At 40.2% G+C, this 19,698-nt stretch overlaps 1 protein-coding gene across 4 annotated transcripts in view; it reads right to left on the reverse strand.

Annotated features, from left to right (window-relative positions):
- Positions 1–19,698, reverse strand: part of GRIK2 (glutamate ionotropic receptor kainate type subunit 2) — a 455,416-nt gene that overhangs the window by 144,278 nt on the left and 291,440 nt on the right. For all 4 annotated transcript variants that reach the window (XM_079971607.1, XM_079971606.1, XM_079971608.1 and 1 more), the window contains exon 12: positions 9,343–9,566. In XM_079971607.1, coding sequence (XP_079827733.1) covers positions 9,343–9,566 — 224 coding nt within the window. The remainder of the gene's footprint in view (positions 1–9,342; positions 9,567–19,698) is intronic.

Here is a 19,698-nt window from a genome sequence, read left to right on the forward strand (position 1 = left end):
GCAAGTGACTAACAGGTCACGGAGGGCGAGCTCTAACCCTGAACATGTTTGAGCGAACCATCTAATCGAAGTGGAGGCAGTTTACGCACAAGTAACCACACTATACCATTACAATAATAAATAATAATAATAATAATAATATTGTTTGCTAGTGACCTTGTAGGTAGAGGTGGAACGACTCTAAAACATTACCTCCAGCTCCCTGTTTCTCCAAAACACCATAGACAAAGGTGTCAAAAGCTGCTGATAGGTCAAGAAGAACCAACAGGGTCACAGTCCCCTGTTTCTTTGATGATATCAATCGGGATGACCATAACTGTTTCATTGCCAAAATCAAGTCTGAATCCAAACAGGAATGAATATAGATGATCTACTTTCTCCATGCAGAACTGCTGAAGGAAATATTAGAGACTGGACGATAGTTTTCTAAAAGCTCTGAATGCATGGAAAACCTCTTCACAAGGGCCCATCCAAAAGCCTCTTTCAAGGCACTGGGCATGACTCTCTCCTGTAGTGAAGCATTACTGGATCATCCAGTAAATCCCCTTCTACCCAATTTTACCAGCCATGATGTGCAGAGATCAAGAGGGCATGCAGTCTGCCTCACTGCTGCAAACCTCCTGTCCACAGCCTTGGACTGCAACAACTGCAACAGATCCTACATGGTGTAATTCGACGGGCTCAAGGGACTTCCAACATGCATGAACCAATTGTGGTATCAAGTTCAGCACAGATCCAATGAATTTTCCTCTCAAAGTGATTCACAAAATCTTCTGCAGCATACCATTGTGAGGTCCTCTGTTAATGATACTACACTGGTGGACCAACTGGTTTACCACTCTGAACAATTAAGAGTCCTTCAGCCTGCTCTCACAGCAGTCAAACAGTTGTCTATGGGAATTTTGCAAGCAGGATCTAAGTGCAACAAGCTCTCCCCATCTGCAAGGCATACTGCATCCAACAGCGAAGGCTGAAGATAGCCTTATCCTCCACGAAAAGAATTAAATGAAAATAACAATGAAAACATCCAAAGGCCCAGTTGGCAGTGCCCATGTGAATAGCAGCAAGGGGAAATACATTGGAATTAAATATTCTACAAAGCATAGCTAGCCAGCACTCACAAGGAAAGTGATACTTTTCCTCAGGCCTGGCACTGTTTCATACTACTTCATACCTAAACAGTAGCTCCCTTGATTTTAGTGAAGCAAAAACTCCCTACTTTGATCTTTCTCTGACCGAGATTTAGAAACCAAGATCCTCCACCTGCAAAAGTATGCAAGTTGCACCTTGATGTAATGAATTCTAACCCATAATCCAAAAGGACAATTCATTACTCAGACAGAGATAATTTGCAGACATCTTTCAGTACTTTTGAACTGGATGAAGGAACTATTCCTAAAATGGATTCTTTTAGTGAGAAAATTTAACTTCCCTGAAACAGTCAGAATCGAAATTGGTTTCTAGAACATTGTACTTTATACTGAGGTTGCACATTTTATCACCGAAAATGAAAGCGGCTCCCTTAATATGTAACCTTCTGTATGTGGGGAAACTTCCAACGAGTGCTGCCTTCCCTGGAAACTCCTTAGTGTTGCAGTATGCCTAGTAGGGGTCAAGGAATAATGTCAAGAAAGACCCTGTTGACTTGTATATATAGAAGAGCAAAAATGTCAACCACACCGAGACCCTATTTCTCCTAGTAGAAAAATGATCAAATAGAAAGAGCAGGTCTCTCTCACTTTGTTGTGACCTTCCTTTGGCTGAAAGTAGCTTAAATGATTTAGGGCCCATCACAAGGAGCATAGAGGAGCTTAAGGAAGTAATCAGTGGGTGAAGGAGAACACAGAGGTGGCAGGTAATCCAGGCTGAATGACTCCTTATGTGAAAATAAGATTTAGCAGAAGAGAATTCCTGAGTGAATCACTTTGATCTACCTGAATTAATAGCATTCTATTGTTTTCCTAACTTTTTATCTCAGTGAAAATCGGGGGGGGGGGTTGGGGGGGAGAGGGAATCTATCGTCACCCACCATATAATGAAGTAGTACAGGCTTCTAAGCAGTTTACAACTCTAAAAACCAATTGCACAAACATTAAGTATGGTGGATTTCCCCTGCCTCCTTTAATATATACTGGCAAGCAAATATGGAAAAGGAGTAAAATGGTTTTTACCTCCATATACTGATCCCCCATCCTCACTGCAGTAGTCTTAGGCAAGCTGGAAACTTTGTCCATGAGTGGTCCCTGAGTTTGGGAGATTTGGGTCAGTTGCCTTTTTCTGGGATGGGGTTACCCTCCATCTAAATGAATAGGCTTGCAATTTGGGAGTGCTCCCCTATTCAGCATTCTCACTGAAGCCTCAAGTGATTCCTATGTCCAAGACTTTTACCAGCCTTAGTTAGTTCACCAACTACAGCTCTTCCTGGACAGGGACAGCTTGGCCACAGTAGTCCACACACTGGTGACTTCTAGGCTTTATTACTGTAATGTGTTCCCTGTGGCCCTGTCCTTGTATTTGGTCTGGAAGCTTGCAGCTGCTGCAAAACACTGTTACCCATTTGCTCTCTGGGAAAACCTGCTGCTGAAATTATTGCACTGGCTGCCAATTTGCAACCCAACTAGATTCAAGGTTTCAATATTGCTGTATAAGGCCCAGTATGGTTCTGGACCAGGGTACCTGGAAAGCTGGCTCTCCATACATTCCACTCTGGTCACCTAAATCTGTGGATGATTCCACAAACCTCTGTGACTTGAGCATGTGCTTTTAGCACTGTGGTACCTGTTCTCTGAAACTCTCTTAGAAGTAAAGCAAGCCCCAACATTGCTATGTCCTCCAAGTATTTCTAAAGTCAATCTATTCTGATGATGCTGCCTTCCATTCTTGATGGTCTTTATGTTGTTTTAAAACTGTGTTACTATCTGTACTAGGGTTTATAGTCTATTTCTGTATACTGCTTAGGTATTCGGTGGATACAGAGTGGGTTATAGACTCAGAATTTTTAAAAAAACTATATTTAGATTTAAAATAATATTTTAAAACTTTTCCTGCTATAAGGTAAAATTGCAAGTCAATGACAAACTCAGGCATTTGTTGTGGATATATTTTAAAAATGTGAAAATTGTATAGATTACAAATATTGTTTCTCTTCAAGCATTAAGAAAGCAAATTATTTTAGGTTGCAGCATTACACAGTTACTCAACAAATAAGTATAATGAATTTCAGTGGTCCTTGTGAATGAAAAACTGTTCACTAAACTGCATCCTGAAAACAAAACAAAATCCATGTATATATAAAATTCGATTTAAGATTTTACAGGAGGGAAATCAAATTTCCTTACGTGTTATTCTCTGATAGTTGGCTTTCCACTAACATTCTCTCTTTTCAGATTATATATATTAGCTCCATCTTTCAAGAGGCAGAAACCATGTCATGAGACCAAACACAAACACTGAACAATGACTATTTGCTAGTAATCTGTATCTATTTTATAATGATTCCCTGCTACTAATGTGCATATGCCAATGTGATATTTCCAAAAAATGACAAAAACCAACAGCAACTGATTTAAAATGTCAGAGCAAGCCTGTTGTATAAATACAGCACAATGAAAAACATGAAAAATTTGCTATTGCAAAATATATGTTATAACTAGTATAAATACATATACTACATAATGTGTCTAACATAAGATAATTACAGGACTTACTGGCAGTCATTATTTTATGATTACAGCTATATAAATGAACACTGCATAGGCATGAACCCATCAGCAGCCTACTACTGTGCTTCAAAGTTAAACCATCTGTGGCACTAAGAAAAAAACCTATGCCAACACTAAGGCTGAGGTTCAAAGAAGAACCAGAGAACTAAAAAACACCTGGTGGATAAAAAAAGCTCAAGAGATCCAGCGCTTAGCTGACACTCATGATGCACAGAGTTTCTTTAAAGCCACAAAGACCATCTATGGGCCAATAAATCATTGCATATGCCCCCTACGCTCAGCAGATGGTATCACACTTCTAAAAGATAAAGAAGCTATTGCACTGCGCTGGAAAGAACATTACCTACATCTCTTTAACCGCAACTCCCCCGTAGCTGAAGTCCTCTCAAAAATCCCACAAAAACAAATTAGAGATGAGCTTGCAGTATCTCCAAATCTGGGAGAGTTGCGTACAGCTATTAACCAAATGAAAAACAACAAAGCCAGCGGACCTGATGGGATACCTGCCAAAATCTTCAAAGTGGGCGGAATTGAACTTACACAACAACTTCACAAGCTCATCGAAAAAATCTGGGAAAGAGAAGAAATCCCAGCAGACTTTAGAGATGCCAAAATTATCAATCTCTTTAAAAAAGGTGACAGAACTGATTGTGGAAACTATTGAGGCATCTCTCTATTAGCTGCGGCCAGCAAAATTCTTGCAAGGATCTTAGCAAACTGTCTTGTAACAATATCCAAGGTGACCCTTCCTGAATCCCAAAATGGTTTTCAGCCTTCTAGGGAGACAGTGGACATGATTTTCACCGCTCGACAGCTTCAAGAAAAATGCAAATTGCAAAACCAACCCCTGTATATGGTGTTTAGTGACCTGACTAAGGCTTTCAACACTGTAAATCGTAATGTCCTGTAGACTGTCCTTCTGAAAATTGGCTGCCCAGATAAATTTGTAAACATCATTCGGCTCCTCCATGATAATATGACAGCAACAATCGCAGATAACAATGGCTCTCAAAGTGAGCCATCCACAGTGGGATCAGGTATTGAACAGGGTTGTGTTATTGCCCCAACTCTATTCATTATTTTCATTGCCATGATCCTACACTTTGTTGAAGGGAAACTCCCCACCAGAGTAGAAATCATATAATGAACAGATGGAAAGCTCTTCAATCTGAGCAGGCTGAAAGCAAAGAGTAAGCATACCATAACTTCCGTCATAGAGCTTCAGTATGCTGATGACAACGTAGTGTGCACACGCTCAGAGGATGACCTCCAAACCATGTTAAATATCTTTGCAGAAGCTTACGAAAAGCTTGGCCTATCACTCAACATCCGAAAAACCAAAGTGCTGCACCAACAAGTACAAAATAACCCCTCTGCAGCACCACAAATCCAACTCAATGGTGTAACATTGGAAAATGTTGATCACTTCTCCTACCTAGGCAGTTATCTTTCCACAAGAGCCAACACTGATGCCGAAATCCAGCATCACCTGAGCTCTGCGAGTGCGGCTTTCTCCCAACTGAAGGGCAGAGTGTTTGAGGACTGGGACATTCGCAGGGAAACCAAAATGCTTGTTTACAAAGCTATTGTACTACTAACCTTACTATATGCTTGTGAAACATGAACCACTTATAAACGCCATCTCCAACTCCTTGAAAGATTCCATCAACGGTGTCTCCAAAAAATTCTACACATCACTTGGGGAGACAGGCGAACTAATATCAGTATACTGAAAGAAGCAAAGATCACCACTATTGAAGCAATGATTCTTCAACATCAACCTCGTTGGACTGGTCATGTTGTGCGGATGCCTGATGATCGTCTTCCAAAGCAACTACTCTATTCCGAACTTAAAAATGGAAAGCGTAATGCTGGTGGTCAACAAAAGAGGTTTAAAAACTGTTTCAAGGCAAATCTTTAAAAATGTAGTATAAACACTGACAACTGGGAAACACTGGCCTGCAAGCATTCCAGTTGGAGAACAGCCTTTAACAAAGGTGTCATGGGCTTTGAAGACACTTGAACTCAGAACGCAAGGGAGAAACGTGCTAGGAGGAAGGCATGCTTGGCAAATCCACACTGTGATCAGCCCCCACCTGGAAACCAATGTTCCCACTGCGGAAGGATGTGTGGATCCAGAATTGGCCTCCACAGTCACTTACAGACTTATTGTTAAAACCATGTTTATAGAAGACAATCTTACTCAGCTACGAGTGATCGCCAAAGAAGAAGACTATGCTTCAAAGTTAAACCATCTGTCCCAGCAATAGCTTTAAGTAGACTCCTTGGCAGAGCATTTTACATTCTCAGTATTGTTCTTCAGACCATAGTGTATGGGATATAGCAGTTCCGTTTCAATTAGGGGAAAAAATCGGTATTAATTTGGTTGATCATGTTAGCACAAACAGATATTTAATTAAGTACCACCTCCAATTGGGGAGAAGAACAATTTCCCCTAAGCCTTCCTTCTGTGCATGAACTTGGATTGTTTACGCATAAAGCTAAGAACCATTTTGTACATCTAACCTGTACATGTAACCTGCACATCTAAAGCAGGGCTAGGATAACCTGTGGCCTTCAAGATGTCATTGGACTCCATCTCCCACCAGTCACAGCCAGCATGGTCAACAGTCAGGGGTGATGGGAGTTGGAGTCTACAGGTTTCTCATCCCTATTCTAAAGTTACAGACAAATCAGATGATATAACTTCAATCCAGCTCCCTGTTTTAACAAAATCTATATTCTCATTGGTATGTTTTTAGAATGGTTTACAATCAGGATGATGCTTTCAACATCTGATAGAATATATCAAGAAATAAATTTTAAAAACGAAAACACTCAACAATGGCCGTTAAAAACATGGCATTGGTTACAACAAACATCCCACCATGCTCAGTGAGTGAGAACAAGTGAATATTTCTAAACAAAAAAGAAAACTGAAAGAGTGCTTGAATGCTCAGAAAAAATGTGTTTCCAGCGTAAGAAAACACATTTTCAAGAAGGTGTACACAAAATCCATCAACATATCATTTTATAACATTGGTGAAATCAACCTGTTTTTTGGAATCAACCAGTGCTAAACATTTTTCAACATGCAGGGAAATGTTCTGTAAAGTGGAAAGGTAGAAAGCTGATTTTGCTCTTTCTAGATAGACAGGCAGGTTGTGTATGCTACAACGTGTATTTTTGTTTTTGTTCTGGCTAAAACGCTACACACACACACACACACACACACACACACACAATCACCTCGGAAATAAGTTTCTACAAAGTTACAATTTATCTGAAATCTACAATAACCTTTATCTGTAAGCTTGTGCTATCTCATTATTCACCATGCTTTAGATAATTTGTGAGCAAACTGAATGCCAGTAGCCTTAAAAGACAACATGTCCACACCTCATCACTTTATTTTCATTGTATGCATGCTATCTACACTTTGCCTACTAACTTGCACCTGGTTACCCATCCACAGGAATGCCTTTTAACCTTAACCAAATGCAGTGCTTTTTTCTAGAAAAATAGGTGCCAGTACTCACCATGAAGTTGTTATAGTGCCACACTTTCTAAACAAAACACAAAGAGGTGCTAATACTGTGTATCCTTGAGTACCCCCTGGGGGGAGCACTGGCCACATGACTGCAAAATTTATTTGGGGGCTTGTTTGGGGAGTAGTGAATAGCTTTCTGAAAATCCAACTATACAGTGTCTGTGAGATACCCGTCTGCACACTTGTTGGCACCCCTAAAGAACAGTGAAAAGCTGATGCTGGAATCAACTAGCAAACTCACTTGTTGGCCAGTATAGCATCACATATTTTATGCAGGGGTGAACCACGACTGTCACTACTTTCAAAAGAATACTATTTCATCATTGTCCATGGGAATAATACAATCTCTTACAAAATGGAGACAGTAGTATCAAGGAAATAATATATAACAGGCATGTCCAACAGGTAGATCATGATCTACTGGAAGATCGTGGGGTGTTCCTGGTAGATCTTTGGCCCCTCAGATATCTCTTTCTCTTTCCTTCCCCCAAAAAGGGTGGAGGAAGCTGAACAACTGTGGCTTAAAGCACAACAACTTTGGCCCATCCAACTACAATGGGTAGATCACTGCCAGCTTTTTATACTGTGAGTAGATCGCAGTCTATTGGGAGTTGGATGTCCCTGATATATAATACTGATATAATAATTCTGGCATAAGAGAAGTGGATTAAGTGGTTCTCCACAGTGAACAGAGATAAACAGATCATGTAAGGCTGCAGGAATAACTCTGTGCCAAGAAAAAAAGAGAACTAGGTAGATGGACAGACAGACAGATAGACAGGTAGGTAGATAGACGGCGAGACAGAGGAACACAGTTGTGAGGGAAGCAGCCAACTCTGGTAATCTTAGAACAGCAGAGCAGTATCACTGCAAATGTGCATTACTCTGACCAATTTGTTACATTAAAAAACCTTTTGCTGCATATTTAAGTTTATAATAAAGGTTTTCAAACTAATGTCTAAATGAGCCTTCCTAAGTCGTCAAGTATCCTTAGGTGTGGCTAAATCAAACCAGTAAGTAGGTAGCGTTTTGTTTTGTTTGTTTTATCCTTGTGGCTGAGCCACAAGTTAAAGGCTCCCCATCTCTATTCTAAATCCCACCACCCTCATCACTGTAAGTTAGAACATTGTGTGACCAGGGTTCTAAAACATGGGCAAGACAATGCACATAGAATAGGATCCTCTCCTCAGATCTTCCCTCAACACATGGAAAGGGTAGAGCTGGCCCAGCAGAAGCTGGGCTAGAAGGATTTAGAGCACCCAAACACTGTGCACAAGGGTCAAGAGTTTTGTTTTTAGTTTTCTGATATCCTTATCAATATTAATCTGAATATCTATTTCATTTGAATGCTATGCCAAGTATGATTCAGTTATCTGTTAGTAGGCATACCAGTCTACAGAGGGTTTTGTGACATAACCAGCAGGCGAAAGGCATCATGGGAGTGTAGGACCCTCCAGATCATCATGTGAGCCCTTTGTAGGATTGAGTGGCCCTCTACAGAATGGGTCTCCAAGATGGTGTCAACAGAGGTCAGAATGCACATCCGTTTATCCCACGGTGCCTGCAAAAGGCGTCAGCAAATGCCTACAGTGCCCGAGAGATTCTTTGTAGTTCGTCTTTCCACTAATTCAGCCACAGCTATACTGAACACTCACCTCTAAGCACTGCCACAATTCACTGGCTGCTGCACTAGGCTCCCACCCTCCCTTCTGTTCTGAAGCAAGGAGTGCTCCAAAGAGCTTCTCTCTGTGAGCAAGTGCACCGATTGAGGGACATGCCTACATCATTTTGTCTTGCTCTTTTTCTGCTCTTTTAGATACGGCAGTCTCCATAGTCACCTTTTTAAAAATGCCAGATCTCTCCAAACTAGCCATTTTGTGACTGGTGCCCATGACAGTTTTCAAAACTCCAAATGTGCCCATTGGCCCCCAAAAGTTGGAGATTCCTGCCCTACATATCAAAAAATGAGAACAAGAAAGTAAGGAAGGATTTGTGACTTTTGACAATTATTCTTGAGGGGAAGAAAAGGTAACAATTGCCAAAATACCACAAAGAGGTTTCACATGTTACCTGGCTATGACAAAGAGCACACAACTGACACCCAAGTAAGCCAGCAGAATATACATCCAGATATCAGGGGAGAGAGGATTCAGGAAGGAGAAGACGCCCGGGTTTGTACCATTGGGCTTGCGGTACAATATACTTATTCCGAGAGTCATAAAGGGCTTGGAAAAGTCGATGACCGTCTCTCGAACATACGTAATAGCCAGTGGTGCAACGGCAAGGTCAGCTTTCTGTTTGCAAAGGAAGAAAAGAGAGAAGGAGAGAGGGAGAGAGAAATAGGCCATAAGTCAAAAGCAGCAGACAGAAGCAGGCAATCAAATTAAATAAAACACAGACTTAAACACTTTGAGAGCCCTGTCTCGGTACCAATTAAGCTGAAATTTAAAGCTCTGCTTCTGCTCCTCCTCCAGTAAAGAAGCTGATTTATACTGCTACTCTTCCTCCAAGAGTTTTGAACACTGCAGTGTTTACAGATAACATTCAAGATATGGAGAAAAAAATCTGAAAAGAAGTGACCACTTGTGGAATTCCATTTAATATTTCATTTATAACATGCTCTATTTGAAGGTTGCAGGGGTAGGGATCTCCCTTCAAAACATGTACTGGAGGGCTGAATGGATTTTAAGCATTAAAACATTCTCCATTTCATTTAACCTGCTCTGATCAGCACGCAACAAGAGAATTAGGCTCACATTTTAAACCCTTGAACCATAATCAATACAGAGAACCATGCAATTAGATCTGTGCTAAATAGTGGCATCTTTGACTCCCCCTGATTTTTTTATTTTAAAAAATGCAGTTGCGAATACTAACAAGTTTCAAAAGCAATTTGAAAAGCAAAGTCAGAAACTGCTGTTACTCTCTGTTGCCACTCCTAAATTTACCACTGGGAATGCAGAGGCACTTTCATATTCTTAGGGGAGCTCTCTGGATCATAGTCATGAAGTCTGATTTTCAAGTTCATTTTAAGATGTTCATTTTCCCCCTTAGCAATGTAAAAACTTTGTATTCAAATCAACTCCCCCCCCCTTCTGATTCTTGAAAGAAAAGGGTTTGTCATTGACTTCAGAAGCATCAACGATACTGCCATACAGTTGCTCAAACACAGGCACTCCATTTTCCAATGGGTTAATTACCCTATTTTTTGCACCATAACACTCACTTTTTTCCTCCTAGAAAGTAAGGGGAAATGTCTGTGCGTGTTATGGAGCGAATGCCTGCGGGTGGCGGGGGGGGGATCTGCTGCAGTCATGAGCAGAGGATCCATGGTTCCCCTTCCTTCCCTCCTCCGTGGTTACAAAGCATGGATCCACATGGATCCTCAGGATTTTTGCATTGGGCTACTCCAAACTCACTGTCAGATCACATGTCTGTAGCCACAGCATGAACCACAAAAATCATATATCCACTATTTCGTTTAGAATATTTTTCTTCTTGTTTTCCTCCTCTAAAAACTACGTGCGTGTTATGGTCTGGTGTGTGTTATAGAGCGAAAAATACGGTATTTTCATTCAATTTATTTATTATATTTTTAATCCTGCCCTCCCTTCCATAGGACCCTAGGGTGGCAAACACAGCTGTTACAGAATGTAGTGGTTATTTAGTTTTCCACAGCCCTATTTGTATGCAGTGCTGGCATGTAAATGCTACACACAACCAGGGAGAGTGGAGACGCTAAAGCTCTGGGCTGCTTCAACACTGCTATTCCCATCCCCCTAAAAAAACAGCATTCTAACTCATGTGGGAAGCCCCCATAAGTAGAGGAGCTTCCCTGCTTCAGGCTCAACTTTACATTGCCTTGAGGTTTACAGGCACAGCAACACTAAGGGGAACAGTTGAGCACATTTGTCCATGCTCCCTGAGCATATCTGTAGCACATTTACATGTGAGCAGCATGCTCTAAAAGAACTTATAAATAACTCTCATACATGGTATGAAGTAGCCGTGTTAGCCTGTTCCTCCAAAAGAACAAAGATTCTTGTGGCACCTTTGAGAACATCATAGGAGGTGCCACTGAAGGAGAAATCAGCAAAAAAAATATGTCTCTTTCTTCCTGCATCTTGCTGGTTGGAGCGGCCTAAGCAGAACTCCACTCAGGGAACGCTACCATCAATTGTAGCACAGTCTGGCTACTACTGCTTCTGTTTATCAGCTGGTTAGCCAAACACAAACAAACAGGCCCTTTCACACAGATTTGGAGAGTGGGAATCCTACAACTGGCTTAATATACTGTACCTTAATTTCATTATATTGAAGAGCATTTATGCAAGACCAAAGATTGATTGCCTAACTTGAAGAGGTGAAGTTTGCCATGCTTTTCCCCCTATGCTAACTTGACAACTCCTCCACAAACTATAGCTTCTGCTGTATTTATTGTTTTTTAATTAGATACAATATGCCCCACTGTGTTAAACAGATTTTGTGGTGTATTAAAAGTTCAGAAGATCAAGCTTAAGAGCATCACTTCCAACCTCCATAGAGAACCACAACATTAACATGATGATCATTACTCCAAAGAGAATGTCTAAGTTATGCAAAATACGGTTATACCTTCAGCTCTGTGTACCACCACACATTTTTATTGCACCTCTCTTTCCAATTACAGGGCAAAGCAGCCAACTGAGATAATAAAACATGCTTATGGTTGACACTCATGAAGATGTCATGTTATCACTCTGCAAACACCTACATCTCCATAACAAATGAGATCTTTTGCATTTTAGCCTTTCAACTCTATTTGATAGAACAAAATATTATGAGTAAAAGGCTTTTACCATGGCCCTATATTTGGTGAACTTGCTACAGTAGATAAAGGTTTATTTACAGGCTGCTTTTCAGCCAACACAGTTATAATGCAAAAATAACTACAACAATCAAAATTTAAAGCAAAACCCACATATTTATATGCATTTCTGAATCTGCAACTAAAACTCAGAGATCTCATAGAAGTTCATGAGTATCACAACTGGGCAAAGTCATGCATAAAACCACACCCAACTAATAAAAGAGGAAACCTGATATTATTTAACTATGAAGTTTCAAGAGCTTCAAGACTTTTCAATGTCTGAAAAAACTAACTTGTAGACTGTGGCAACTTTGAGCTGGTCACTCCTTCAACAGTGGAGCCAGTAGGTTGTATTGAGGCTAGCTATGGTGCTCACCTCTGCCAACAAAAGCATATATTTAAGCAAGTCCATATATCACAACTATCACAAAGAAAACCCTATATAAGAAAACTGCTCAAAGAGTTGTCCATGCAACATATAAGTGGCTGGTTATGCTGGTCTCTATTAGACTGGAAAATTTCACTTCATTTCGTATTTATAACCCACATTCCTATCCCAAAGAAAACCCAACAAAGCAGCTAAGAGGAAAGCTAAGTCTGCAGTCTGTTAATAAACATGAACAGAAAATCAAAGGGAATATCAATAGTGTAATAAACTTACCAGGCTAAGAAAAGACTCATCCATGACCATGCCAGAAATATCTGTAAACCGTGGATCACCAAAACAGCACCTGCACCTGCAGAGACCCCTCCCACTGCTGCAATGAGGCTTCAAAGAAGCATTCCAGCCAATAGAATCCCCCCCTTAAGCCTAATTGCAATGTGGGTCATGCTTTGGGAAAGGGATAGTTAATTAGCCCTCACACCTGTGACTTCTTACCAACTAATCCCCTCCCTGCTCCCATGCTGGAAACAGGCTTTAGCCAGAGTTTATTGGCTTCAATAGGAGGCTTCTTTGAAACCTAATTATAACAGAGGAGAGGTGTTTGTGAGGGAAGTTGCCTCTTGGGCAGGAAAGATTATCTCTTGCTTTCCAGTGGTGCCCCTCCCATGCTGAAAATGCCTTTGCTTGCCACAATCAGGGTTCTTTGAAGGAGGGGCTATGGCAATGATAGCCAAACTTGGCCCCCCAACTGTTTTGGGACTACAATTTCCATCATCCCTGACCACTGGTCATGTTGGCTAGGGATGATGGGAGTTGTAGTCCCAAAACAGCTGGGGGGCCAAGTTTGGCCATCACTGGGCTATGGGGTATGGTCTGTTCCCAACTGTCAAACATACCCTGGCATTTCTATCCCACAAACAGGTTTGAAAAAAAGCTTTCTATTGGCCCCAACAGATAGTAAAAATCAGTGGCATGCGGTCATTGGACTAAGGGGGCCAGGCTAGTCCCCTACCCAATCCCCCTCACAAGCTGGCACCTCTGGCCCTAACTATTCCCCTATGAAAAATTTCGCTGCAAGCCAAATATAGTTTTAGTAAAAGTAGTTTTAGGAAATATAAAGGCTGTCCACCTGCAAAGGCTGCCTCACAGCAAACGAGTTTTAAAAGCTCAGCTGTTGTTCCTAACAGCTTTTGTTTTATGAAGTAGAGGCAACATTCTGCTTACAGTTTCAACAGGCGTTCGCCAAGGGTGCAATCAATGGCATTGTTTTTAACTGGAGGGTGACTTATATCTCCACAGCACAACCCAGAGTTTATGTACTTATGAAGGCAGAGGGAAGCACTTATTGGATTTTAACACTGTACTTATTTGTTACATTTCTTTCCTGCCTTTCTGCTAAAGAGCTTTCAGCAGATTACACTGTGCTTAACATTGGCTTCCTATACAGACATTGTCCAGGTCCAACATTGCTTCACTTAAGGATTTGCACATGACTTAGGCAAGCCCCTATCAAACTAATGGCACCTCCATTAACTGCAGTTCAAAATGTACATGGCTTTAGTTACCAGTTAATCTCACATTCAACTCCCCTATTTGAAAAGAGTCTGCATTTACATGACACTGAGCTATCCCAGTCTGACTTCTGGAAGAAGAACACAATATTATAATAACTTCTTGGAATGTTTAGCAGTGCAATCCTACACAGAAGCAATCCCATAGAGTTCAATGAGACTTTTCCCCAGATATGTAAATAGTACAGAATTGGAGCACAACGTTGGTTTGGTTTTGGCTCTATATTTACCTTTCATGTTTTACATGTCTTTTTCATAATGTACATGAGTTTAATTAATCGCCCACATATTTTCAATTAGTTGCTAGCTGTCTAACTTTTAAAATTGTTAACGATAAATTGTTGCCACAAAAGACACAGGCAGTGCTTTTATATATATCCACTGCTAGTTTGCTTGAATTAAAGTCTACAGTACAAATACTAGCCTGTAGTCATGGAATGCTAGCACACTTGTTTGCCTGAATGTGTTTTTTAATAAGTGCTTTATTAAATTTTATCTGGGTTGCAGGCAATGTACAAATATTAAAAGCATAAATATTAGAAAAAATGAATGAAATGAAAACTGCAGAAGTCTATATTCCATAAAGAGTTTATCTTGGTTTAGACAAAGTTTCTGGGCCAGATCACACTACTATCAACCAGCAAAATGCTCATAGTTTTGATAAGTGCAGGGTGGGGAGGCCTGTGTTTTACAAAGAACTCCTGTGGGCTGCAGTGCATTTGTTTGAGCTCGGTTTTCTTTACTGACCATTCAAAACATGTTTGATTTCCAAGAAAAGGAAGAGAATCTGTACCAGCACAGATAGCCACCACTCTCCCCAGTCTTCTAAAAACAGCATATAATAAATACCATTTAAAATAACACCACACACCTAAAGCAGCTCCCATCCTCGAGAGCTTCCCAATTCTTTGGAGCATTTGGGGTAGATGCACAGGGAATGGAAAGCCAAGGTTTGAAACTGCCCTTTTCTTCGAAATCTGGATCTAAGTAATTGATTTCCAGAATTTGCCTGTGCTCCTGAAATTTTGCTTTTCACAAGATATTTCATTTTACTAAGAACCTGGATAGGAGGAGATGGGATGGGATGGAGAGAGGGGTGAGGAACATAGCTGCAAACTTTTTCCTTTTCTATTCAGAATAAGAGAGTTTCCCTTTTTTAAAAAGGGAAAAGTTGACAGCTATGGTGAGGAAACGAGCATCAGATACACTCCAGTGAAATCTAGAGCACAGATTATAGAAAACAGCAAAGGATAAAAAAATTGTATGGAGCTGCATAGAGCCCCAGAAAACATATCAACACATTTCTTCCTTTTAATTTTAATTTGGGTTTGCTGAAGCCCCCCAATCCGGTTAAAAATAGAGGCAAAGTCTGCAAGCTAAACTGGAAGGGTTGAATGAGAAATTTGACTCAGTACACATTTAAAGCAGTTATTAAATTCACAATACACAGCTATTATTTGAAATTTTCACTTTTCTGAATTCCAAAGAGTGCAAGGATTGCTTTGAAATGGTTGAGTGGTGAGTGAAACTTCCCAGTAAAAATAAGTAAATTTTAAAGGACCCAGAGGGAAAGTCACATTTGCCATTTTAGATTAATCCTGAAAGCATTTAGTGAAAGCACTTGCTCACAGTGGCATCACATGTTCACAAGAGTATTCCAGGAAGAGATACCCAGCTGGAAGCTGGCTGCCAAGTGCCCCATATCACTGTGAGTGTGAAGGCAGATTTTCTAAACTTTTAAGAACATCAAACTCTTTCTGATAAACCTTAGCATGAAATCTCTCAAAAACAGCTGCAGAATGAGTCAACATTTTCATGTGCCAGGGGCTGATCCAAAGACCTCTCTGATCAGTTTGTTACAAGAATCTACCATGCATGTGTGTGCTTGCTGATTGCTTTTTAGCAAGAACACTTAATTGGCTCAAACTATGAAGTTACAAATTTCTGATACTCTATAGCCATAGACTTCTTTTCAGACAAGGAGTATTTATTATTCTCTCTCTTTTTTTTAAAAAAATGCTTTTTAGTGATTTTTCAAAACAAAAATAAATAAAACATATACTTAATAATACTTAATAATATATATATTTATTATTCTCTATGGCTCACTTAAATGAGTAAAATGATGTTCTTGATGATGATGATGAAGAAGAAGAATTTGTATACCCACTTCATCCATAGATCTCAGGGCAGTCACAACATAAAAATACATGATAAAAACCATAAAATACATAATAGAAACAAGAACAGAAACAAAAAATAACCCCTCCCCCCATGCACGTACATAAAAGTTGGTCCAACAGATTGTGTTATCTAGTTGTTCAGGCAGACATGAATGATTCAAGCAAGCAATAGTACAGATTTGTTATCTTCGTCTCATCTTTAGCATGTATTGCTTTGTGCAGCAGCTTATGCTCTAAATCTACCGTAGCTTAACTGAACATCAGTGCATGAAATAAAAAACGGAAGTGAAAGTCATATATTTCAGCAAAATACATTCTAAGTAGTTTTCTCTCCCATTTTACTATGCCATTTTCTGTGCAGAAATAAATTGCTGCCTTGCAGTTTTTATTTCTGCTTTACATAAAGACGCAAGCAGACAAATGGGTTTCCACTAGCTGAATGAGATTATCTGGGTTTTGCTGCCAGAATCTTGGTGCAAGTGGACAGTTTCACGTTTGAAATATATGACAAAATGTAAACTAATCATTAAGATGTGATTCAGCATAGACAAAATAGGGACAGAAATAAGTCCACCTGCTTCCTGACAAGACTCTGACCTCACTTTATTTGGGGGAAATGTAAAATTATGCCTGTTTTAACACTCTGTGCAAAATTTAGATGCTGAAAAAGGACATATCCATTCCACTTAAAAACATTTCAGTGAAAATCCCTCATATGTAAATACATTAAATATTACTAGAAAGGCAAAGGTTTTTATGTTCTTGTAGAAGACACAAAAAATATGATACTAAGTCACACCAACACATTCCTCTCACACAGGAAAAAGGCTACTGTGAGCTGGCCTAAACACTTCATAGCTCAATCAATAGAGCATGACTCTTAATCTTAGATTCATGGGTTTGAGCCCCATGTTTGGCAAAAGATTCCTGCATTGTAGGGAATTTGGGCTAGATGGCCCTTGTGGTTCGTTCCAACTCTACAATTCTATAATTCTATGTGGGAAAATGAAGGCACTTGAGGAAAGTGCGGCCAAAACCATGGAAATGACTTAAAGATCACACTAGCCTTTATCCACACAACTGTGTGTTACTGTAGACATACCAGAGCTTGGAAGACTTGGGCAGTCTAAACTTGCTCTGTGCCAGGGATTGACCAGATGCTTAGAGAGGGGACCACACAAGCCGACTGAACTGACGACATGGGAACATGTCTAATCAACCTGCAGCATTGCGATCTGCTTTCAGAATTTTCAAATGTAATCACTCCTCTTGCTTACATGCAACTCACTATAATGTATTTATTTTATTTATTTCTACAATTTATATACATCTTAATAATTGTCTCTAAGCAGTGTTCCAAAAACTCAGTACAATGAAAATCAGTTAAAATTATACATTTTTATGAAATTATTTAAAAATTCTAATTATTTTCCCATTAGTTTAATTGTCTTCATTAGGGTTGCGGGGGGATCCAAATGGTGCACGGATTATCCGAGTAGCACAATGTACGCAATGTTGGCATTATATTTCATTTAGCATTTTTTTTAAATCAGAATTTAAGTCTAATACGACTGGATTTTATATAACATTTTGTCACAGTAATTATATATTACAAGAGAAAGAATAGAATCTTAAAAGGATATGATTATTTCCCACTTCAAGTTAGTAACCAAGGTCAGCACTTTAATAGGAGGCTGTCAAGGAAAATTCTGAATAGGAAACTGCAGACAGTTGGTTTTATGGCTATAATAATGCATTGCTTCACTGAAGAGATGCAAGTACTTATTGCATGAGACACAAGATTAAAGTTGTAGCCACTCACAGCAACTGGATCCTCAACAGCTAATACAGGCAATTGCACAGCGAATTTATTAGTTTGCAGTACTTAACTCTGGTGTGGGGTACAAATCATGCTGTTTGTGCAAGGGCTTCCAGTTGTACATGGGAGACCCACTCTACCCTTTTGCCCATGCGCTGCAGAAAATTTCTGCTTCAAAATAGATTTGGGAGAATGGGAGGGGAGGAGAGAGAGAGGGGCGTTCTGTTGTGCAAACAGGTTGACCTCATCAGATACAACCCATCATTTTCTAATTGTCATTCATTACCATTGCTGTGATATACTCAATTCAGACTTTGCACCAAACCATGGTTAGTGCTAAGCAAGGTTAAAAAGAACCTATCTTAGTGGACTGGAGTTTCCAACTCTAAAGCAAGCAAACCATAGTTTAGAGCTGTTTGCTTTTGTTTCCCATATGCTCAGTGATAAGCTTTATAAATTCAACATCCTAGTTTGCTGATCCTTTCCAAACATTGGTTTACAAGCTGATATCGATCTAACCGAGACAAAGATCATACAGTGCTGTGTAGCATAACATGTAAATGCAACCTAGTGTGACATTGCAACTTTTCGGTGTATCTTCTCTTTCAGCTGTCCTGGAAATAGTATTACTGAGGGTGAGAGGATAAATGAATTCTCTAAATAAACAAACTGCCAACCCAGTAGTACTATCCAGAAAACCTAGTACAGTGGTACCTCTGGTTACAAACGGAATCTGTTCCGGAGGTCTGTTCGTAACCGGAAACCACTCGTAACATGAGGCACGCTTTCACTAATGGCGCCTCCCACTGCGTGCGCACCTCCAGTGCATGATTTCCACTCTCATCCTGGGGCAAAGTTCACAACCAGGAGCGGCTACTTCTGGGTTAGTGGAGCTCGTAACCCGGAGTGTGCACAACCAGAGGCGTTCACAACCAAAGGAACCACTGTATTCCTGAGGAGCCCACCATCCCCTTGAATTCAAATTGACCAATTGTTGGTCAGAGAGGGCAGTGCTTAGGTGATGAACCAGAGTGTTCAAGCATCAGCCCTCCAACTGGCGGCTAAGAATAGATATACACCCAGTGAATAGATATACACCCAGCCAAAGCCTACCTACAACTATAATCAATAACATTTTCAAATGTTATGTGGCCCATTTTCAAATCCCAGAACATTGTCTTGTACAGTTTGTTACACCTAACAAGGCCTAGGCCTTTTGTCCCCTGGGTGGGGGGGTCACTGCAAGTGAGTCCACAAGTGTTTATACTTTATATGCCACCCAGAGTCTCTGCGACAACCCAGTCAGATGGGTGGGGCACTATTATTATTATTATTATTATTATTATTATTATTATTAAACATATGAATTGAGTATGCGGGTGGCTGGGTATTTGAGAACAGGCACTCTGAACGCACTTTGTTGCTGCACATTATTATGCACATAGCTTTAATATGTGTGAACAATACTCCTAAGAAAGGTGTGCATCACTAGTTCTTGCAGCACGCATGTACACACACCCAGAGGCATGGCCAGTGGGAAGGCCCCCACCTCAACTGTAATGCAAAGCAGTCTGAACAAGGCTACGCACACCTTTCAGACTTGGCATTATGCATGGCTG

Source organism: Podarcis cretensis (assembly GCF_951804945.1).
Source record: "Podarcis cretensis genome assembly, chromosome: 3".
Lineage (NCBI taxonomy): Eukaryota > Metazoa > Chordata > Lepidosauria > Squamata > Lacertidae > Podarcis > Podarcis cretensis.